Source organism: Phoca vitulina, unplaced genomic scaffold (assembly GCF_004348235.1).
Source record: "Phoca vitulina isolate PV1807 unplaced genomic scaffold, GSC_HSeal_1.0 scaffold55, whole genome shotgun sequence".
Classification (NCBI taxonomy): domain Eukaryota; kingdom Metazoa; phylum Chordata; class Mammalia; order Carnivora; family Phocidae; genus Phoca; species Phoca vitulina.
Window position 1 is genome coordinate 8503699 of NW_022589758.1, and position 25192 is coordinate 8528890.

At 39.6% G+C, this 25192-nt stretch overlaps 1 protein-coding gene and 1 long non-coding RNA gene across 2 annotated transcripts; one reads left to right on the top strand and one right to left on the bottom strand.

The window, feature by feature from the left end:
* Positions 1–14739: 14739 nt before the first annotated feature.
* LOC116622900 (thymosin beta-10-like) lies at positions 14740–14886 on the top strand. Its single transcript, XM_032389659.1, has one exon. It carries the CDS (start codon positions 14740–14742, stop codon positions 14872–14874), a length of 135 nt encoding a protein of 44 aa, XP_032245550.1. The 3' UTR covers positions 14875–14886.
* A 498-nt stretch (positions 14887–15384) lies between these two features.
* LOC116622901 lies at positions 15385–24948 on the bottom strand. Its single transcript, XR_004297635.1, has 3 exons — positions 24853–24948; positions 15615–15707; positions 15385–15473 (listed from the first exon to the last, which is right to left on the bottom strand). It is a non-coding gene; the product is annotated as an uncharacterized LOC116622901 (long non-coding RNA).
* Positions 24949–25192: the final 244 nt, after the last annotated feature.

A 25192-nucleotide genomic window follows, 5' to 3' on the forward strand; every position in this document is an offset into this window, starting at 1 on the left:
GGGGGGAAATCGGAGGGGGAGACAAACCATGAGAGACTATGGACTCTGAGAAACAAACTGAGGGTTCTAGAGGGGAGGGGGTGGGGGGATGGATTAGCCTGGTGATGGGTATTAAAGAGGGCACGTATTGAATGGAGCACTGGGTGTTATATGCAAACAATGCATCATGGAACACTACATCAAAAACTAATGATGTAATGTATGGTGATTAACATAACATAATAAAACAAATTAAAAAATATATATATACAGAATATATATGATAAATAGATGCTGGTTTTTAATGGGTGTGTTCTAAAAATGTTTTTAAGTATATTTACATTTTTGCAATATATTTTCATAAATAATAAAATAATCCATATTGTAACAAAATGTTTTGTCAAAACTTCAAACAGTTAGTATACAGATTTCAATATAAGTCACTCCAAAATCACGAGATTTAGATTTCATGCTCAGCTTCTCAGTGGGAAAAATATTCAAAACAGAAATGGGTAGGCCTTATAGCTTCTACCCAATGGATATGTCTATATAGTTGTGAATTAAAACAAAAAACAAAGGCTAAAAGGGAAATTGGTTCTTGATCCTTATCTCTAGTTATAACAAATTGGAACATTCAGATGATTTTGACAGGTCTTCCTCTTTTGGAAACCAGGCATTCAGAGTATCCCAATGACTGAGAATGGGGGTGTACAGAGGAGAAAAGAGGAAAGAAGAAAGCATTACTGTAAGGCAATACATCAATTCATAACTACACCCTGTACCCCATTATCCTAGCACTGTAGCCAATGATCTCCCTTCTCCCTGCCACTGTTGCCATCAGTGCTTAATTTTAACAGATTTACCTCTTTGGGATGGAGCGGTGAGCAAGGAACACATTGAATCTCTATGAGGAGTTAGGAGTTTTCCTAGGAAGGGCCCCAGAACCTCCCTTAGAGTATAACAAATCCTGTGTGAGTGTATCTCACTTTGTAATACACACTGCAACAATTTAACACACTACAGATATCTCAACCTCATGTAATTTCCCCTTGGTTATTTAAGTTGCCTCCACCTCATCAGAAAGATTTGCAAAGGGTCCAAAGATGGTATTTAAAATCTTAGCTATTCAACACATATAAATGTATTTTAGCATGACCACAGTTACTGATGAAGCAGAAATGAGCATGGAAGGAGAGAATACTTTTAAGTTTTCTCTTCCTATCCTTTTGTATTGTTTGATTTTTTAAAATAAGAATACTTTATATAAGAAAAAATAATAAAATCTTAGCTATTCATAAATGTCTTCCATTCTAGGCTATTTGAAAGGGAAGCAAGGGCAATTCTGAACAACTCTTCAATTACAGGTTTGGTCAAACCAAGAATAAATAAAGAAATGGCTTCATCTGAGTAATTGATCCTTCCAACAATGCTTGACCAACTGTGGTGTTCTTTAGATTACATCATTGATTGTCAGATCAAAAGTTATGGTAGGACAAATCCTAGAACAGTTTTGCCATTGAGTTTGAATTTACCTACAAATACAAAACCATGGTGTATTGTCCCACACTTTTTATAGCTTTATAACTTTGGCTTTTGTCTCCCCGTTGGATGAGGACCAGGTACATTGGTATAGCTCCATAAAGCCTAATATTGGAAATAATTCAAAACCTCAAAGTCAATGTCACCTTACTCATTTCACCTGCCTAATGACTTCCTCTCTTTTCAAACAACCCAAAAAAATATGTACTCACATTACTGGGAAGAAGAAACTCTCCCTATATTTGCACAATGGGGTAATTTTTTGCCCTTCTAATTAACCAGCATGAGCCAAGTGTTTAAAAGGTTTCTTCTGAAACTGTGCCTTCAATTAACATTCACCATTTCTAAATTAATCATTGCTGACCTTAACATGCAGGATGTCTTAAAGACATGATTCAAACGGAAAAAGAAAAGATAATTCCATTCAGAGAAATCTACTAACTACCTGTGTTTCTTAAGACTTTGGTCATTGCTTTTCTCCTGTCACTGTATAAAGAGTCCTAGAATTTGGAACACTGCTTCATCATATCTTTAGATAAAAGTCCTACCAATGACCTTGAACGTGATTCCCATAGCTCTCTAATTTCAAAATTAACAGTGGCTCATTAACATCATACAGTGCAAAATACATACTCTTCCATATATCATGTAATCTGAAATTTCCTGCAAGAAACGGGCACACTAAATTTCAGAATATTCTTATTACATTTAAAAAAATCGAATTGTTGTAATTATTAAAGGAACCCAAATGTGGGTGGTTTATGTTGAAAATCAAAGTAAGAGGCTTCCAGTGGGAAGCATTTTCCAAGGATTCAGTGGAACTAATGCTTTTCTAACATAAAAAGGAATAATGTCTATGATATGTACAGCCAGGGACTTAAAGCATCATCTATGAACTACCAATTTGTGAGGTGAATGACTTTATCATCTACGAAGGCCTACTATTCGACATCCTCTTGCCCGTGGTGCTAAAGGTAATGCTCCTCTAGGAGCAACTTAGCACTCCAGCATCAGGCTACTAATGCACAGGCTGGCTGTCAGGGCGAGCCAAGGGGCTCACCTTGCAACTTTGATCCTGTATGTCTGACTCTGCTTTGTGAACACCCTTATTCTATGAACTGTGCTTCTGTCCTCAATGGAAGAATGCTGATTATGTTCATTATTTTTTGTCTCCCTATGTCGATGTGAATTCTGTGCTCCCTGTATTTATTTTATGCTAACCTGATCCTAGAATTTAAAATTTTACTACTTGAGCTTGAGAGAATCAGCACTAAAATTCTAAAGTCCATCCAGTCCATCTCCCCTCCCCTTTTTAACCTGACACCAAAAGCAACAAAAGCAAAAATTAGTAAGTGGGACTGTATCCAACTAAAAAGCTTCTGCATAGCAAACGAAACCATCAACAAAATGAAAAGGCAGCCTACTGACTGGAAGAAAGTGTTTGTAAATCATGTATCTGATAAGGGGCTAATATCCAAAACATACAAAGAACTCATTCAACTCAATAGCAAAGAAACGATTTGAAGGTATGAATGGACAGTTTCCCAAAGAAGACAAAGAGATGGCCAACAGGTATATGAAAAGATGTTCTATGTAATTAATCATCAGGGAAATGCATATCAAAACCACAATAAGATATCACCTCACACCTGTCAGAATGGCTATTATCAAAAAGGCTAGAAATAACAGGTATTGGTGAAGATATGGAGAAAAGGGAACCCCTGTGAACTGTCGCTGGGAATATAAATTGGCATAAACACCAGGGAAAACAGTGTGGAGTTTCCTCAAAAAATTAAAAATAGAACTAACATATGATCCAGCAATTCCAATTCTGTGTATTGATGCAAAGAAAATGAAAACACTAATTCAAAAAGATAGCTGCACCCCCATGTTCACTGCAGCATTATTTACAATAGCCAAGATATGGAATCAACCTAAGTGTCCATCAGTGGATGAATGGATAAAGAAATGGGGGCATATAGAGAGAATGGATTACTATTCAGTCATAAAAAAAAAAAAAAAAAAGGAATGAAATCTTGCCGTTTTGTGACAACATGGATGGACCTTGAGGGTGTTACGCTAAGTAAAATAAGTCAGACAGAGAAAGACAAACACTGTATGATCTCTCCCATATGTGGAACCTAAAACAAACAAACAAACAAAAAACTAAGCTGACAGAGACAGAGGACAGATTGATGTTTGCCAGGGGTGGGAGGTAGGAGAAATGGATGAACTGTTTTTGGTTTTGGTTTTTTCAGTTTAAGTAAATTGAATAAAAACAGTAAAAGGGACAAATAGCACATGCTCAATTAAAAACAGTGCACCAGCACTAAAATTCTAAAGTCCATCTAGTCCAATCCTTTTTTTTTTTTAAACAGGGAAAAAGTGTACCCTGGAAAATATGCCTTTCCAAGGTCATACAGCCAGTTAGAGATATAGTTGGCATTTCTTACAGTAAAATTTCACATATTGGTGTCCCAGTTCTGCATTTGGATCTTCTCCCTTTGTTAATGAATTTTAATTGTCATCCAGATGACTCAATCCTGTTACAGTTATTTAAAAGAAAGATCGAAAGCTTTTCTCCGTACCCTTCTTCATCCTTTTTATACACATACTCACTCCTATCAATATGCTGGACACTTAAAAATCACATATCCCTGAGAGGGGTAAATGGAGACAAAATAAATATGTGACAATATCGCAGCAATATTCGGCTGCATAACCATCCATGGATATGTTATTCAGACGATATCAGACGGACAGAAATTTCACGGAGGACCAGCTTAGAGGGCCAGAGTGGTGGTGAAGAGAACACACATTTTAATCCAGGGGGACTGCAACTTGGAGGCCGGTTGCAACAATTACCAAGAGCTACCAAAGGAGGTGCTCCCGAACAGCTTAAAATATCACTGAACTTCTCCACAAAAATACAACTAAAAAAGAATTAGTTAAAAAACCCCACTATTTTTATAATGAAAGAATACATTTCCTTTTCTAATATGTCCTGGTTTGGAAAACTTACTGCATTTTCTCCCTTTTCACCGGAGATGAGAAAACTGTAACTTATCTTCTTGCTGACTGAACAAACTGTGAAACATTTTATAGACAGTTTATAGATAGGCCGTGAGTCACAGATTATAACTCCCTAACTGCCAAGAATGCATCTGCAGTTCCTAGAGTTCTCAAAACTCCTGTTCTAACCCACCCACCATACAGATTCCCCTAATACTCCATGTTACTTCTGCACTGAAAAGTCAGTATAGTTGTGGTAGATTAGGGGGTGCTTTTCAGTAATGACTCACTCCCCTTCCTACCTTACAGAAGAAGTCTATTTCCATGCCCCACTGATACTGGACTTGGCCATGTCATTTACTTTAGGCAATGCTGTGTTGACACATCCAACTGGGTGCTGCTTCAGCACTGTGCCTTAGGAGGAATTGCTTGTTTGGCTCTCTGGGAGCTTTGGGAGCCCAACTCCAGCTGAATCACAGAGAAATCAATTTGTAATATAAACCACTGAAGTTCTGTGGTTGTTAGTAGCACTAGCTGACGGATACAATAGTTATTACATATGTTATTCAATTTGTTGCTTGGTAAATCTTTGCTGGTTTTCCATTTGTCTATGTCTCACCTTCCCAACCAGACTGGAAGACACTGGTGCAATTTAATACATGTTTCTAACTTTTTTGGCACCCCCAAAAGGCATCCCACTGTAACTGCTCAATACGGTCTAGCTTCAGGAGTCACCGTTTTTCCTTGTGCCGCACATTGGAGCCAGTCTTCACCTACCACTGGTAGCTCTCAGCGACAAGTGTTGTATTTCAGTAGCAATCTCGGAATACGTTTGAAAAGCACAGACGCTAAGCAACTCAACAGGATCATCAGCAGAAATGAGCAAGTGGAGAATCCTTTCTATGGGGACTTTGCTGGCACTTTAAGATGCTTTTCCATTCATGGTAGGACAACTTTCGCACATAAATGAAAAGGCCATTTTTTCTCCAGGCAAAATAGCTGGTTTTAGTAGCACAAGGCCAGAAAAACCCCTTTACTGAGACAGCACAATTTTCCATTGGATTTCCCCATGACTCTGGTATTTAGAACTACCCCAAGGCTAAGAACTGATATATTTACTACTACTATCCACAAAGGGCACAGATCAAGCACGGTAGGCTACAAGGTGACCTTTAGTTGTGCTCAGACCAGCCTTTCCCACACATTTACAGTAAGCCACACACTCCTGGAATTTATTCCATCCTCCCTGAGGTAGGAAGGTCAAGGACCTATGACAAAGCTGAAGGAGACTAAGGGTGTGAGGGGAGAAGGTGGACAGAAGGAGCAGCTGCGGAGGGAAGGCAGTGACGTATAAGTGAGCTCGGTAGGTCACAGCAGAAAGAGACTTTCTCTTTACGCTTAATTTTCAATGCCTGGGCAAAAAAAGTCAGCGGGAAACCATCTGCAATTACTGACTTTGACAGATAATCTCATCCCGGCCAGTTCCACTGTATGTCAACCCCCAATTTAAGGCAATAATATATGCCCATGTATACCCGTCATTTATGTCACACACACACTGTGAGTGTTAGTAAAAACTATCCAGGTAGTCTACTGAGGTGAGTTTTCTTTATCGAATGAAGAAATGGTTTGAACATTACCAAGTAATGCCGATTCTACTACGGACTGATAAGCATTTAAAGCACTCAAGATCATTCAAAAAAATGTATTAAGGAAGAAGGTAAAGAAATCTCAGCAACCCCCAAATTGGATCTATCAGTGGCAGCAGATGAGTGCTTAGCCAGTCTATTGAAAAGATTTAATTACATCCCTTTCTTACCTTGAATGTCTGAATCAATTTGACAGAGCGCTTAAAGCAATGGTTGTCGAAAGAACAAACTCTTCCTGCGGCTGGTGAAGTGAGTCCCCCTAACAGTAAGACTTATTAATAGCAAATTAATGATTGTCAAATCTAGGGCTCAATAATGACAAAGTTCTGTTGGAACTTACCATATTCTGTGTGTGTGTGTGTGTGTGTGTGTGTGTGAGAGAGAGAGATATTTTTAGCTTTAAATGTCTGCCTGTTTTGTTCCTTGAAATCTCGACACGTAAAATCTTGGTATGTCATCATGGGAGCACTCCTAGTTAAGATCTCCGCCACCCGCTTAAAGCAGGAAGGAAGATTGAAGAAATAAATAACCTGCTTTGTTTTGGGTGCCATTCCGAACTTATCCAACACTAGCAAGATGTTTTTCCTTTGCAAAGGTATAAACAAACTAGCACAGAGTCTCCAGGGCTGGAAACAAAAATCAGAACAAACCCTAAGAAATTTTAGGTGACTGAAAGGTAAAGCTTTAATTTAAAAAAGAAATTAAAACCTCCCGTATTCCATAGTATTTTAGTTCTTGGCTTTTCATAGTCATTTATCATGCTTGCCTCGAGACACTGTTAAAAGTAGGAATGTTTCAGGATATTTTTCAGGCTATGGAAAATATTTGCCTGTTAACCAACTGTTGCAGTTTGTACAAGATTGTCTGAGAACATGTGTACCTTTTCTAGAATCCTATTGTTCTTGAAACGTGGGACTCTTTTCCTTGTCCTTCCTCCCAGGGGGGCACTTGGAATCAGTTTGTTGAAAAGAGAGGCAGTTTCTTTTCCATTCAAGTTTGTTGAAGCTCAGGAATGAGGAGAAGTCTGAAGAATGTTTGTGGCTAGGCTGGAAATCAATGGAAAAACGTGTTATGGTTTTACAACAAATCAAGTAGCACAGATTTGCTTTGTGTTCAGGAGTTAATCTACACTCTCTAAAAATGCTCCACAAGCCAGTTAAAGCAAATGAAGGAAAAGACTCTGCTGGAACCCCCTAGAGAGAATATAGTGCTATGTCACACAGCTCTCGCAAATGAGTGGGAGAGATCATCTTAAACCTTAAACCGTGTGTTGAAAACACATGCCAATCGCTCTGATGCTTGCCATTAACAACTTCAGAATTAGCTTACAGATGGTAATCTCCATAGAGCAGTGACTTTTATGTGGGGAACCCAGGGAAGAAAAGCTTTTTAATTCTTTTTTTTTTTCTTCTGCAGCTGAACACAAGTGATCTGGGAGCCTCAGCACCATATAGAAAATACTATATTATTGAAGTGTTTGGTGTTAATAATTCAAAGAAAGTGATAAACAGTCAAGGGTTTGAGAGAGGCTGGAAGTAAACTTTAAAAGTATAAAAGCTGAAAGCTCAAGTTTTGAAAATGTCCTTGGCAATTTAAAAATTCATATAAGTCCGTAGTTTCGAATCAACATTTTAGGTGTCCAAATTCTAATGCCTCCATTTTCCTGTCTAATTCCAAGTAATGGTCCTGGAAATAAAACTGGAATAGGACCCAAATATTAGAAATGGAGATAGAAAAATAATGTAGTTGCTTATTTTAAAGCTGAGGCAGTAAATAATCCCTAAAATATTAGTCACCTGCTTTTACATTTACCCCAAGATCCTAACAGTGAGGACTGCTGTATTTCTTCCCATTCTTGTAAGTGGTACAGTGTTTTATAGCACGGTATGATTCTGCCCTGAAATAATGGAGAAGGGAAAGTTCACAAAAAAGACTAGGATGGCCAAAAAGAAATGCCCTGTTACCTTTCAAGAGTGGAAGAGAGGTAAGGTAGATAATTCCAACTAGAGTGATCCCCAAGTCATTTTTACTTGGCTTTGAAGTATACTGCTGGCTGTTAAGTTTTATATTTCCTTTTTAGTGGTACTTCTTTTGGGCCAGTATTAACATGGGGGCTACTCAATTATGTGCAGGTAGGGAAACTTGAGGGTATCACTGGAGGGAACCAAAGAGCTCAGACGGCATGGAAAGGATGGACAGGAATTAAATATCTGCTGTCATTATCCCTAGTGGCAGATAATCCATGCAAAAAATAGTTAGAAGTCAACTCTTTTATGCTGTATGCCCCAGTATAATTCATTAAGTGAGTACCTCTCCCCAGCGCCTAACTATGAAGGAATGTGGCTTTCTGTGACTTAAGAAAACTAGTTCTAGGAAAGATTATCATCTTCATAATGGTTAGGAAGCAGGAACACAGAACAAATGATGGGTCACATCTTATCTCAGAAAAATCCAGTGCTTTAGATGATAGTGCTTGAAATTCAGGTACCTTAAGCTTGACATAAGTCATTTCCTTGGAGAGTGTCCTTCCTTGACTACTGGTGAAATGAAATAAGCCCATTTCGCCTGCCTTCTCAAATATGGCGTGTCTAGACTTATATTTAAGTTAATTTTATTCCTCTTTAGTTCCTGAACACACAACTCTGTCATCACTCAGAAGGGCTCCATTTTCAAAATCTCTAAAACTGATATCGCCTCTCATTAGAGACTTCTCTTTCTCTACTTCTTTCACTTTTTTTTTTTCTCTTCGTGGATAGTTCTCTTCAAACATCTCTTCCCACTTCAACCAGACTGCCTGGCCTTGAGTATGTCCTTGATGGGAGCTCCTCAGCTCTTTCCCAGGACCAGTGCAATGAAGTATAAACTCAACAGGGCAAGTGAGGCTTTCCACTGATCGGGCCCCACCAAGCTCTCTATTCTCATCTCTGGCCTCCTCCTGAGTTCTATTACTCACAACTAGTTCACACTAAATGCTACTGTTCATCTTCCCAAAGCATGGCTCACTCTTTACATTGACATGCTAAAAAGCCTTGTTTCCTTTCTGCCTTTCCAGTGGAGACTGACCTCTCAGCCTTGGCTCTGGGGATCCTCCCTATCAACTGCACCAGCCTACAACTGGAAGTTTAATAAATAGTAACTCTGAACTTGGGAATCAAGGGCAGGGAGGAGACCACAGTAGGACTCAAGTGACCTCAACAGTGAGAAGGAAAAGTGGACTGCAGGGCTGGCACCTGCTGGGACTGACAATGCAAATGTTTTCACACATGTATCTAACGCATACTTTGTGATATAGACACTTTTACACTGAGCAAACCAAGGCTGGGAAAGTTTAAGTAACTCCCCTAGAGTTACTCTAACACTAAGTGTTAGAGGCAAGTTTCAACGCCAGGCACCTTTCAATCCAGAGCCTCGTTTATTTTGAATGCCCATAGCTGCCTTCTAGTATTCATTTCCACATTAAATGTTTCTTCCATCATAATCCTACTTACATTTCCAGGTCCAGACAAAATTCACAAAGACTTATTTGAAATGCTCCAAAATACATGGTCATTTATTACTTGGAGAACTACCTGCAAAGATGGAAATGTCCTATATCTTTGTTTGTCCAGTATGGTAGCCACTGGCCACATCTGGCTATCGAGCACTTGAAATGTGGCTAGTGAGACTGAGGAATGAAATTTTAAAATTTATTTAAATATGGGGTGCCTGCTGGCTCAGTCAAATGAGCATTCGACTCTTGGTTTCAGCTCAGGACATGATCTCAGGGTCGTGGGATCGAGCCCCACATCACGCTCTGCGCTCAGCCTAGAATCTGCTTGAGATTCTCTCTCCCTCTCCCTCTGTCCCTCCCCCTGCTTGCGCACTCTCTCTCTCTCAAAATAAATAAATAAAATCTTTAAAACTTATTTAACTTTTATTACGTTAACTAACCACATGTGGCTGGCTACTGGATCTGTAGCTCCAGCTCTCTGCTATTCAAAATGGTCAATCAGCACTGGCATCACCTGGGAGCTTATTAAATACGTTAAATCTCAAGCCCTGCCTCAGACCTAGTAAATCAGAATGTCTAACAAGCTCTCCATGTGATTTATCTGCACATTAAAGTATGATAAACACTGCTCCAGTGCATTTATTAGCAATCATTATGGATTTATTTTAAAAATCACATTTTGTATCAAGTTTTATAATACACACACCTGGAAGGCAGGAAACACCCTATTCAGGGAGCTAAATATGTGTTGAATTGAACACAGCATGTCTACTTAAAGACTCTACCTGGTGTTCCTTCTGGCCAGGCCTTCCTGCTTGCTGGGGAAGTAAGAATACTTTTGGTTACCCTTCCTCCAGGGTGGCCAGGCCCTTCAGGTCATTTGCCTATTTGCACGCTTGGTTACAGGCTCCTGCAGACTATCATATGGCCTCCGAGCTAGGATAAACAGAGTCTCTTCAGCCACCATACGATCCTTGCACTGTAGACCCCATGGAATCTGTTGCCAAAATACTGTCTGTCCTTTTAAGGTTCTGGATGTCTTCTAGTCTCCATCCTGTCTCAGCACCAGCTGTAGGGTCTCATACAGGACTCTGCCTGCATGCTCACGAAGCAAGCTTGGGGGTCTTTGCATGCACTGTTCTGATGATAGCCTGAGAAATCTTGGTCCCCTTTGGCCAACATCAGTGCCTCACGCTGGTGCCCTTAGGGCCCTTCTGGATGACTTCCAAGCACCAGCCTGCCATAGCCCTTGGGTTCCATATTCCTTTGGGCCACTAGCCTTTTGGCTTGCTGGACAACTGAGTGAAATCTCAGGCACTTTCCCTTCATGGCACTGGTGCCTCAGGAATCCTTCCATCACTAATTGCCCTCCCCCTGGGATCCTTTGGGCTACAAGCCTGCCCACATCCTAGGGAAGTGTGGCTCTTCTCGCTCACTGTATTATCGCCCTGGTCCATCTGCAGAAGCTATCCAGGTACCAGCACAGGAACACGTGCTATGGTTCTGATTATTCTTCTGGCCACTGGCTTTCCCTTTGTGTTGGAATGGAGAGCACTTTAGAACATCTTCCAAGTACCGTGCTGTTGCACTGGGAGCCTATCTGGTCACTACCCTGCTCACCTTTCCAGGATTCTCTGGTCCACAAGTCTGCCTTAGTGCTATAAAACTATGGCCCCCTTTGCTCACCGTAGTCTCCTCAAGGTGGTGCATGGGTGGTACCTTCTGGTCACCCAGGCTAGAGTTCCAATAATCCCTAAGGCTTTTAACTTCCCCCTTGCTGGGGAAATAAAAAAAAAATTCATCCACTTTTCCTCCAGTGCGTAACCACATGGTGGAGTTCTGGAGATACTCTAGGCCGTAGCCTGCTGGTGTTCTGGGGAAACGTGGCTCTTTCTATCCACTGTAATACCTTGACAACAGTGCGTCATGTAACCTTCCCGGCATCAGCTCACCCTAGAGCTAGGGTTCCAGTACACTTCAGGCCGTCAGCCTTCCATTTTGCCGGGGAACCAAAGGCCCACTTAGTCACCTTCCCTGCTGTGTGATGATTCTTGGGATGGGCTATATGGTCATTAGCCTACCCACTCCTTGAGGTCCCAGGGATCCGTTCACTCACAAATTTGTCTGGGTGCTGTGGAAGTATGGCTGTTGTAGGCTACCATAGTATCCTCTCACTGGTGCTTCCAAAGAACCATCTGGGTTCCATCCCATCCTTGTGCTATCTTTATGGTGGTCCTTAAACCCACCCTCCCTCCCCCTGAAGGGAAGAGGGATGAACTTAAAGCCACCTTTACTATACTACACTGATTCTCTGAGAGCCCATCTGGTCACTGGCTTGCCCATACCTAGGGATTTCTAAGATCTTTTGGGCTACAAGCCTGCCTTTAGTTACGTCCTTTTCTTGTGACAGTGCCCTGGGACAAATATCTGGGCACTGACCCACCCCCATGTGCTATATATCGTTCCTTACATCCTTCAGGCCATCAGCCATCCCCACTGCTGGGGAACTGAAATCACTCTGTGCTACCTTACTTACAGTTCAATGATGATGCACTGTGTGCCCGTCTGATTGCTGGTTTGTGCTCCCTGTGCTTTTGAGTATCTTTTGGACCACAAACCTGTCCCTGTGCTAAAGAAGTATGGCTCCTTTTGCTCACCATCTTATCCTCAGCCTGGTCACTTGGAGAACCTTCTGGACACCAGCCTAAAGAAGTGCTATGGTTCTGGTTTTTTCCAGCCATCAGCCTTCCCCTTAGCTGCAGAAGGGAGAGCACCTTAGGCCACCTCCCTTGTAGAGCAATGATAGTTGGGGCCCATGCAATTACTAGCCTCCTTACATCCTGGCGTTCCTGGGATCCTCCATACCAAAGCCTGCTTTCATGTTGCGAAACCATGTCTCCTTTCACTCACTGGAGTTTTCTCAAGACGGTGCACTGGTTGTATGTTCCAGGCTTCCAGTGGTCCTCAAGCCACCACCTTCCCCGTTAATGTGAAAACAGAAAAGCTTTTATCCACCTTCCCTCCACCACACTGATGCTCTGTAGGCCTATTTGTCACCAGACTGTCTATATGGTGGGGTTGTGGGGATACTTTAGGCCACATGCCTGCTGGTGTTCTGGGTTAACATGGCTCTTCCTGCCCACCGGAGATCCTTAAGAATGATGTCTCATGCAACTTCCCCTGTGCTAGCCCGACCTAGCACTGGGGTTCCCACGTACTTCAGGCTGTCAGCCTTCCACTTTGCTACGGAACCAAGAGCACTTTCAGCCACCTCCCCTGCAGGGCACTGATGCCTTGTGAGGCTGGAGGGAGGAGAAACATCCAGGTACCAGCCTATCTACCACCTGAGGTTCAAAGATCCCTATACCCACAGGCTTCCCCATATTCTGAGAAAAACCTGACTCCTATTGGCTGCCATCCTGTACTCATATTGATGCCTCCAGAGAACCACTGCCTGCAAGTGTGCTTGGGTTTCTTTAGTTCTTACACTTGCCAGCTCTCTCCCTCACTGGAGAAATGGGTGAACTTTTGGCCACCTGTCCTGCTGCTTGCTGGTGGTTGGTAGGGTGGTGGTGAGAGGCATCAAGTTACTAGCCTGCTCTTCTCCTGGGATTCCTTGGGCCACAGGCCTGCCCACGTGCTGGGGAACTGTAGTTCCTTTCACCCAGAGCCTCATCTTTGCCTCAGTCCCCCTGCAGAACCTTCTGACCACCAGCCACCCCTGTACCATTTCTAGTTGTCCTTCCAGCCATTAGCCTGTCCCCTCACTGGTGATATAAGATCACTTTGGCTGTCTTCCCTGCAGTGCACATATGTTCTGAGTGCTCGTGTGGTTAGCAGCCTGCCTGCCCTCTGGGTTGCAAGCCTGGCAGAATGATACAAAGTGTAGTTCGTTCTGACCAGGGTTGTATCCTTACCCTGGTGTCTTTGGGAAAAACTTCCTTGCACCAGTTGGTAGACATACTGTGGTTCTGGGCTTCCCCCTGCTGAAGAATCCAGAGCACTTTAGGTCATCTTTCCTCCATAGCACTGATATCCTGGGGACCCATCTGGTCACTAGCCTGCTTGTTCCTTGGGATTCCTGGGATCCTTAGAGTGTCTGCATGCTGCGGAACTGTGGCTCCTTCTGTTTACATAATTTCCTCCTGATGGTGCCCTAGAGAGACCCTCAGAACACCTGTCTGCCCATGTGCTATGGTTCTGGTGGTCCTCAGGCCACCTGCCTTCCTGCTTCTTGGGAAACCAAAGGTACTTTGTACCACCTTCCCTTAGATACAGTGTTGTTTCAGTGACCATTCAGTTTTCTCACCTGCTCTGCACCATGTGCTATGGTTCCTATGTTCCTTCTGGCCATCAGGCTTTCACATATTTCATGATCCCATTTACGGGAAAGTCCGTAATAAGCAAATGTGTACAAGTAGAAAGTGGAATAGTGATTGCTAAGGGATGAGGGAAGGGAGGAATTTGAAGGTATAGAATTAAGAGGTGATGGAAATATTCTGGAATGAGATAGCAGTGATGGTTGCCAACATTGTAAATATCCAAAAAACCCCACTCACTTATACAGTTTAAAATGGCTAAAATGGTGAATTTTGGTAATGTGGATTTTTATTTTAATAAAACAAAAGCTCAGAAATTCTTTGTTTTAAATATCTTCTCACATGATTTTAGTAGCGTATAATGCTAAGTGAAATAAGTTAGAGAAAGACAAATACCACATGATTCTAGTCCTATGTGGAATTTAAGAAACAAAACAAATGAGCAAAGGGAAAAAAACAGAGAGTGGCCAACCGAGAAACAGACTCCTAACTACAGAGAACTGCTGGTTACCAGAGGGGAGGGGAGTGGATGGGTGAAACAGGTGATGGGGATTAAGGAGGGCGCTTGTCCTGATGAGCAGGGGGTGATGTACAGTGCTGAATCACTATACTGTACACCTGAAACTGATATTACACTGTATGTTTCCTGACTGGAATTAAAATAAAAACTTAAGGTCTCTTGGTGCAGCAACGCAACTGGGAGCACCAGGCGCCGGGCTCGGAGCGGAACTCCACGGATCGCTTTAAGAAAATGGCAGACAAGCCAGACATGGGGGAAACCTCCAGCTTCGATAAGGCCAAGCTGAAGAAAATGGAGACGCAGGAGAAGAACACCCTGCCGACCAAAGAGACCATTGAGCAGGAGAAGCGGAGTGAAATTTCCTAAGAACCTAGAGGATTCCCCACCCTCGTCATCTGCGAGACACCCCAGTCGTGATGTGGAGGAAGAAGAGCCACCTGCAAGATGGACACGAGCGACAAGCTGCACTGTGAACCCGGGCACTTGGTGCTGACGCCACCGGCCTGCGGGTCTCTGAGGGGACCACCCCCCAATCGGACTGCCAAATTCTCCGGTTTGCCCTGGGATATTATAGCAAATTATTTGTATGTTTAATGAAAATAAAACACACCTTGTGGCATGGCAAAAAGATAATAATAATAAAATAAAAATAAAAACTTAAAAAAAAATAAATAGCTTCCTACATGATTTTAATGGAGATGGTCCATAGACTAGTGCCCGAGAATGAGTGAAAACCCCCAGATCCTATAATAATTACTTCAAATTTATTTTCTAAGAATAAAAGTTGCTACTTACCAAGGGCAAACAAGTCACGTTTTCAAAGATGTGAGTGAAACATAATGAGTTTCTCATGCTCGTCCTGAAATTCGTTTTTAAGAGGACTGGCTAGGCTTGAACTCCATACGTGTCAGCGATCCCGTGCAGCAATGCACGGTAGCATCCGCTGGTGCGCTCCCAGTGACCACCTGGTAAAGCAATATTGCCTGAGCACTCTTTGTAGAACTAAAATCAATCCCACGGTCGTTTCTTGCCTGATGAGAAACTAAATGAAGCGCTAATGAAATAGAGCAGAAGAAAGCCAAAAGAAAAACCGGGCTCACAAATACCTTTGCAAATCCTCTTCGGCAACCTGGGGCTTGGCCTGTGAGCAGCAACTCTTCCAAAAGTGCTCATTCAGAGCGATTACTTCAAAGTCACAGCTGTAATCAGATAATGAGATCATGCAACTGAAGTTCCCATGGTTTATGTCAACAAAGGAGATGTTATCCCTGTAACTTCAATTGCCAAAGAAACTACATTTGGGTTTATAAAGAAAAGTGCCTGAATTATCAGTGTAAAATAAATGGACACAAGTAATATACTTTGTTAAAGTTACAGCACAGAAAATAATATTTTTTCTTTATTTTATTTCATTTCAAAGGACAAAAAATACTGTCCTCCAATTGCTTCACTTGCTGCCATACTGTATCTCACACCCCATTTTGTTCATCTTTAGTACCTACCTATCATGGCCCAGTTTTTCTCTTAATTTATTCAGGTTACTTATAAAATGCTTAATGTGACCTCAGCCCTGGGGATGTGACGACAAAGACAAAACAAAAGAAAACAACACCACAGAACTAAAACCACAATTCCTGTTTCCAATAAACTGCCACAGAGTAAAAGGAAAGCATGGAAGACGGTGGTAAATTAAGAGACGGGATTGTTTTATTTTTCACTTTTAGAGAAATTTCTCAATAGAGTTATTTTTTTTGTGAACCTTGGTTTTGAGATGTTAGCTTAAAAATGTGTATTTTAAAGTTTCAGCAATTTCTTGCCACTCCTTCCCACTCTGCCCAGACGGTATAGACAGGCCCACGTGGGGACTGCAGAGAGGAGTCTGTTACAGTCCTAAAAGTCGATTTAATGCCTTGGTTTTTTGGCTGTAGGGGCAGCAAGGGGATGGGCAGAAACCTGTTTTCAATGACTTTACCTAAATTTCCCATTTCAAAGCTAGACCTTGTATTTGCCAGTCACGGTTATGCTAATCACCGTAATTTTAAGGAATGTAATCTCTTACACCTATGCGTAAGAAAAACGCTACCAAAGAATCCCCCATAAAATAAAGCCATCACCCATTTTTTTTTCTTGTGGATTTTTCTTCCCTCAAGACTAGTTGTGGAGTAGCAGGAGGTTCTCTGCTTCTTTACAGAAAATACCTAAAACCAATGATGCACATTACTTACACCTTAAAAAAGATACAAACACAGAGACTATGACAATGTAATATGAAAATAACCCACGACTGTAAAGCAGGGCTTATCTCAGAAATGCAGAAATGATAAAACATAAGGACATGTATTAATGTAATTATGTTGATAATACAACGGTTGCAGAAAGGCATATGCTAAAATTGAATATTGAAAGGTACTTTTTAAGGAAATAGAAGATTTTTCCATTTATATATATAATTAATAGTCTTTATCATAAACCTGCCATCATTATAGTTAATAACAGATCTCTAGAGGAAGTCCCTGTAAACTCAGGGACAACAATAAGAAATATGTGTTCACTGTTCTGATAAAGTAGCATTGTGGAAATTTTTATTAATGTAGTAAGCCATGTAAAAGAAATAGGAGTAAAAGAAAATAATCTGCAATTATTTTGAGATGATTTGATTATACTCCAAGGCATTCAGCTAAAAATAACAATCTCTAGTCTTAATGAAAGCTTAATCAAGGTAACAATATTTGATACCCAGAAGTCAACAATACTCTGTAACTTCATAATAGAGAAATAAAAGATAATTTTACAAAGATCTATTCAATAGAAATATATTGCCCTTAAAAGCAATAAAAGGAATAAACTTAAGAAAGAGTGTGTAGAAAATGAATAGGTAAAACTGCAAAATTTTATCAGTACATTGAAAAGAGGACCTAAATAAATAAAAAATTGTGACATATTGTCAGATGGAAAGAGTGATTATTTTCTTATTTTTCTGTCCAAGTTAGGTTTTAGATAACCTGGAATTAAATTCTTAATCTCAAATGGTATTTTTACAGAATTTGACAATTTTATTCTAAAGTTCAACATTCAGAAATATGGATCTTCACAAAGGGATGCAGAGCTCCAGAAATGGTAACTACATGGGTAAATATAGAAGGTCTAAAAATTGAAGTCACAATTTAAATTTTTATGTAAATCTTTTCAAAATATAGTTAACTGTTTTTCATAGAATTGCCATATAACCCAGCAACTCCATTTCTGGGTATATACTCCAAAGAACTGAAAGTAGGAACTCAACAGAAATTTGTACACCAATGTTCACAGCAGCCTTATTTCTAATAGCGAAAAGGTAGAAACAACCCAAACATCCATTGTCAGGTGACTGGGTAAACAACATATGGTATATACATACAATGGAATATTATTCAGCTTTATAAAGGAAGAAATTCTGATATGTGCTCCAACTTGGATGAACCTTGCAAATAGTATGTTACATAAATTAAGCCAGATGAAAAAGGACAAATACTGTATGACTGCACTTATATGAGGAATCTAGAATAGTCGAATTCATAGAGACAGAAAGTAGAATAGCAGTCACCAGGAGCTGGGGAGGAGGGGGATGGGAAGTTACTGTTTAATGGGTACAGGGTTTCAGCTTGGGATGATAAAAAAAATCTGGAGATAAGATAGTGATGATTATTCACTACAACATGAATGTATTTAATGCCACTGAACTGTACATTTAAAAATGGCTAAGATGGCAAATTTGATGTTATGCATATTTTACTACAATAAAAAAGATAATTCACTGTTCTATAAATAATAAAAATGTATTATGGAAACACACACACACACATACACACACTGACCTGGCAGGGAGAAATACACATATACCATGGTAAGGTTTTTAAACTGTATGTGAGGTTATGTACAGTTATAGTAAGTGGTATACAGTTAAAAGTAGAAAGAGATCTATTAAAGACCTGTACTATAAACCCTAAAGCAATCACTAAAATAAGAAAACAGAATTATAAACTAATAATCTGACAAAGATAAAACAGAATAAAAAATATTTAATCCAAAAGAAAGCAGAAAAAGAGGAAAAAGAGAACAAAGAATAGTTTGGACAAATAGAAAACAAAAAGCAAGATGACAGACTTCAACTAACCCATATCAATAATTATATTAAATATGAAAAGTTCTAATTGTCCCAATTAAAAGTTAGAGATTGTTAGAGTAGGTAAAAATTCAAAAGTTTTAAGAAATATACTGTAAATATAAAGACACAAATAGATTGACACTAAAAGAATGAAAAAGTATTCCATGTTAAGACTACCCAAATGAAACTTGAGCAGCTATATTAAAATCAAAAATTTCAGAGGAAAGAATATTCCCAAGGAAAAAAGAAGATTATTTCATAATGATAACAGGGTAAATTCATCAAGGGAACATCATTATTCTATACTTTTATACACAGATAACAAATAAGCACATGAAGATATGCTCAACATCGATAATGATCAGGGAAATGTAAATTAAAACCACAATGAGATACCATTACACACCCACTAGGAACAGCTTAAGGACTGATCATACCACCTGTTATGAGGATGTGGATGAATTGCAACTCTCATACACAGCTGGTGGGAATATGATATGAGAAAAGAGACTTGGCAACAGTTTGACAGTTTCTTAAAAAATTAAACACACAGTGATGGTATGATCTAGCCATTCTGCTCTTAGATATTTACCTGAGAGAAATGAAGGCTTACATCTATACAAAGACTTGTACATGAATGTTCATAACTGCGTTACAGTGTTACTTGTAATAGCTAAAAACATGAAATGAACAAAATGTCCATTGACAGAGGGATGGATAAACAACCTGGGGTATATCCATCCAAAGGAATGCTAGTCAGCAACTAAAATGAATGAACTATTGATACACAATACAACATAGATAAATTTCAAAATACTAATGCTTAGTGAAATAAGCCAGACTGAAAGGATACACTCTGTATGATTCTATTTATAGGGAAATCTAAAAAATTCAGGCTAATCTATAGTGGCTCGTGGTTACCTGGGGATGGGAGTAAGGCACTGTGAGGGACAAGACAGAGAGAGTACAAAAGGGTACAAGAAAACTTTTGGAGGGGAATGGATATATTCATTATCTTGATTATGGTAGTGATACATTTTAAGTATGTGCCACTTATTGTATGTCAACTATATACCTCAATAAAGCTATTAAAATATATAGAACATATTGTATATAAATTTATATATAAACAAAAAGTCCTTTTATGTCTTTAAGAAAGGAAAAGCAAAGATAATACATAAAACTGGGATAATTTTTTTTTTAGCAAATGGGCAACAATAAAAAGAACATATACACCACACTAAATATGAATGAAAAGTTTTATATAAATAAGCTTCTAATATAAAGAAACAGAATCGAATTGTATTGGCCATTTATCAAAACCTGTTTGGAGGATGCTGACTTTCTAAGCATAGGAGAAAAAGAAATAGTCACAAAGAAAAAGACGGACAAATAATTCTGTATATTCTATAGAAAATAAAATAAAAAGCCATCTGGGAAAAATATTTGTGGCAAAAATGCCTGAGGGTGAACATCTCTAATCTATAAAGGGCCCAAACAAGTAGGTCAATTCTAAGATCAACAAATAACAGGAAAAAGATGTGAACAGACAATTCACAAAAGGGAAAATTCAACAAGTAAATGTTCAATAAAAAAGTGATAACATTTTTCACCCACTTAATTAGTAAAGCCTTGAAAATGAATGCTGCTAAGTATGTGTTAAATCTGATACCCTTCTATACTACTGCTGCTTTGAATACTAGTATAAACTTTATAGGCTATCACAGTTTTAGTTTTTAAGAACTCTAAAACTAGTCAAATCCTTTGGTATAATAATTCTCCTTCTGGGATTTTAGCCTAAGGAAATAATCCAAATTCTGGAATAATCTTATCCTTTAAGATATCTTTCAAATAACAATGTAAATTAAAAACTCTAAATAGCTAAAACAGGAGACTTGCTAATTAAATCAGGGTATAACTGCTCAATGGAATATTTTATAGGCATTAAACAAAACACAGACACTATATAGCAAGATGGAAAAGCATATAATATAATGCTAGGTTCAAAAGCATGATATTAAATTTTATGCACTCTATGGTTAAAATAACATAAATATTTTAATGCACCAAATGCAAAAGGTAAATATAAAACTAATAGCAATAGATGGGTTGGTGATTATCTTATTTTTAACTGTAATATTCTCATTCTATTTTTATGTTTAAAAACTGAAAACAATTCATGACAAACCATTTTACAGTAAGTGTGATGTAAATGCCAAGAATCTTTGAAAAACATTTATGGGCAAGCAGCCACATAGACATGAGAGCTTTTGGTGTGTAAGGTGAGCATTTTGGGGTTAATTTTCTGGAACTCATTTTCTTCCTGTGTACACTGATCTCTAAACATCAGATTTCATGATTCTCAGGGCTTCATCAATACTAATTAAGTTAAGCCAGGTTTTCACTGATTTTCTTTGTCTATTTGTAAACTATAAAATGCTAAACCAATCAGTTTAGACAAACTAATCCAACTGATCAATTCAATGAAAAAAGTCAAAGTGCTAATTGTGCATTATATAGTTTCAAAGAAAGCGAAATGGATCCTGTTTTTTAAAGAGATTCTTTCAGTTTGGTTTAACTGTGAGGCAATGTACAGGCAGTGATAAAGATCTGGCTGTTCCTAAAAGGTTAAAAATGAACTCTAGAGTTCTCAGAGCCATGCTTCATGAAAAATCACACTGATTACTAATCCTATAACTCTGGATGGCTCAGTTGTAAAGATTTACTCGATTTTTGCTCAGAGTGGCTTTCTTTGATCATCCTTTCCTAAATAGCCAACCCCCTGCTATATACCATACCCCATAATCCTATTTTATTTTTTCATAGTACTTATTACCAATTGAAATTATTTTATCAATTTGTTCACTCTTTCATTCACCTTTACTCAAAGGTCTCACCTGTGTTATTGGCTGAAATATCCTCTGGGTCTAACACACTGCATGGTACATAGAAAGTGTTCAATTAATAATTGTTGAATAAATAATTAAATGTATTTGACACCAGTAATGGTAACAATAGCCTTAACAGAGCTGAAACCTATCATCCAGGACAAGATGAAGGTCAGGGAAGATTCACTCAAGACCAGAGTTGGGACCAAAGAGGAAAGCCCAATGAAATGAAATACTCCCAATCCTCATTATGGAGAATGGTTGGCACCAGGGTATTCAACAAGATGGTCTTGTGCATAATGGGAAATCTATACTGCTCTGAGATTAAGGATTAGAATGAGGAGGTAAGGCAATGGGTCATCTTAATTCTTGGGCTCATTTTGGGTGCTCTCAGGAATCACCAAAACTTAGAGGTAAGGTTTGGCATCTCCCGTCCAACTTGGTAATAAAAGAAAGTCTCAGACCAAATCCTCTACACACACTGGCAAGAAGAGCCATATAATGCCAAACTAAAGAAATCCTAGAAGTCTGTCCTTTCTGGTGCTTCCATATGTAACTTGAATAAATTGTACACCTGAGAAAAATACAATATTATTGTAGTGGTAGGACTGACGCACCATCTACTTTAAAGAGGTGATAGGAATATTCCAGAATACCAACTGGGTTCCAGGTTTAGGTTTAAACATGTGCCACAATTAGTGGCAAATGTAAAGGGCTTGTTGGATTCGTATTCTTTACTTACTCAAAGATGGGTAGTGTCTTTAAAGCATTTTAGCCAATAAATACATCTTGAATACCAGCAAATGCACCTATGACAAACTATTTCTAACATCTTGGCCTAATTAGCAAGCTATAAAATTCACCAATGAAAAGCCATTTCTACCACTAATTATGCTAATTAGAAAAATCTAGTGTTGATGGGAGACAAAGGTAGTTAAGACATTTGTAGCAGCCATCCCTGGAATGGCCTTTCTTATGCTTACCTCACCATTCCTAGGATATGGAATTCTGATGAGGATTACAGATTACTCTTAAGGATAGAATAAAACTGACACATTTGTATCATGTAGGCTATACTGAAGCACTTTACAGAAAAAATTACAGATATCATAAATGGTATCTCTGTTCATAATCAAGAGGGCCTCAGCCAGGGAGCTAGAGGTATAATGAGGAGGTATACTGGAGAAAATATTGAAAGATCTGTGGCCCAGAACTAAGCAGGAATCCAAGGCAGGCAAGAATCTCATGTCAGGGCAGAAAGCTAAGCCAGGTAACTGAACAATCCATAAAAGAAGCACAAATATGAGTGGGTTTTACCTAGAAAAGGGAAAACAGGGCAGATGTAAGACATTAAGTCGGAAGCAACATGGATAAGCAGGACTTATCTCTTGGGGTACAAAATCTTCGCTCTGATCTTGGTACTTGAGAGCATGAGGAGTCCTGAAGTCAGAACTTGTGCGAGATCATGATTTAATTATACGCCCCACTGCCTTATGGGAGAAATGAAGAGAAATGATAAAGGCCGAAGTTCCTTGAGCCAGTATATATGTATACAGGAATATACTCTTATCTGTAGTCCAGGTTACCAATCGTATTTCATTGTAACTCTTATTCTTTGTAATTCTATATATTATATCTTATCAATTTAAAAACATTCTGAGATGTATCCACAGGCTGCCAAAGGGTTTCATAGCATAAAAAATGTTAAGAACTCCTTGATCTGTGTGTATGTGTGTGTGTATGTGTGTGTGTGTGTGTGTATGTGTACATGTGTGGTGGGGGTGGGGTGGGGTTGAAAGACCTTTATGAGGACTCAGAAGTTGAGTGAAACTAAACCTATGGGTAGGGTAGTAGGGGTGGTCATCATCAGAACACCCATCAACACAGTTCAGGGAGAACTGAAGCAGGTTTTGGGGTATGAGGCAGAGGCCAGCCCTGACATTCATATTCAAATGAAATCAAGTAAAATTTAATCATAAGGGGAAAAGCTGCCACAAAAGGCTAATATCCTTCAGTGGCAGTGTATAAAAGAGGGTGGGGTGTGTGTATATAAATCTCACCTAACAAAGCAGCTCATGTTTTAGAGTCTGTATCCCCGAACTGTGTCTTAGAAGCCAACCCAAAGACATAGATTCAAGTGCAAGTAGTTTACTGAGGGTGTGATCTCAGGAGGGAGACACAGTAGAGGAGTAGGGAAGTGAAACAAACAATGGAATCTTGATAACAAAGTTGTGTTATTACTACTGTGGGCAACTGGAGCTTAATCTCACTGGGAACCTTGGGATGTGGAGTAGAACAACACCTCAGAGACATCCCAACTGAAGGACAAGGGCACTAAGATATCTACATACCAAGTTCTGTCAGTTACTGGTCAAAGGCTGTTCTTATAGGGAGGCATTTAGTTCCTGGCATTTCTGGCCTCATGTATGTATGGGGGAGTAAAGGCGTTGAGGAGTGTAAGTTCAGAGAAGGGGGATGTCTGGGTGGCTCAGTCGTTAAGTGTCTGCCTTCGGCTCAGGTCATGATCCCAGGGTCCTGGGATTGAGTCCCACGTTGAGCTCCCTGCTCAGCGGGGAGTCTTCTTCTTCCTTTACCCCTTCCCCCTCCCATGCATTCTCTCTTGCTCTCTCTCAGATAAATAAATAAAATCTTAAAAAAAGACTAGGGATTACCTTCAGCTCAGGTCATGATTTTGGAGTCCCAGGATCAAGTCCCACATTGGGCTGCCTCCTCAGCGGGGAGTCTGCTTCTCCCTCTGACCCTCCCCCCTCTCGCATTCTCTCTCTCTCTTTCTCAAATAAATGAATAAAGAATCTTTAAAAAAAATTAAAAAATTAATAAAAACAGTAAGTCCAGAGAAAGCCCAAATGCAAAGACAGGCAGATGCCAGCAGTCGGCAGGATGGTAAGGGCTGAGGGGATACTGGTGTGGTGGTTGGGAAGGGGAGGATCTGCCATGCTTGATAAGTAACAGTTGTAATTAACTTTACTTAATAGGGTATCTGAAGTCAGGTTAAGGGGGAATTCAGGTTTTGTATGCCTTCTCTCCTTGTTTCAACTATCTTAACCATTACTGTGACCCTCCTTCTCCGTGGCTAAGAGAAAGCGGAGGTAGAGAGCCAAAAATTTCTTCTCCAAAATAATTTTTATAGTTCTCAGATTCTGAGCAGTATATCCTTGGCTGTATCAGAAGTAAACAGAGGCTGTACCCAAAGACTGCAGCGCTATTTGTCTTCAGTACCAGTGGGGGTACAGTGTGAGTGGAATTAAATGAATGTTGAACACATAAGGCACTTAGAGAACCACCTCTCACCAGTCCAAGGAAGGAGTCTTCTGTTCAGCTCAAAGCTCATACTGTTCTCAGTCTTCTTGGATGACTCAGGAGAATGGATCTTTTCAAAGGCATTAAAGGAGGCTGTAAAAAGAAAAATGGTTTTAAAAGCATGATGAAATTAAAAAGAAACCAAAACAAAACTCCTGGCATCTGTGCCCTGAAACATCATCCAACTCCTATAATAAGTGCAAACAGTCTTTCATTTGGGAGTGCTTGTGGTCCTGGCATTTTTCCCTCCCTGAAACTAGAGAGAACCATCTCTCTACCCAGGTCATTGAATAATAAAGTTTATGTTGCTACTACCAACACTGATTTTGCC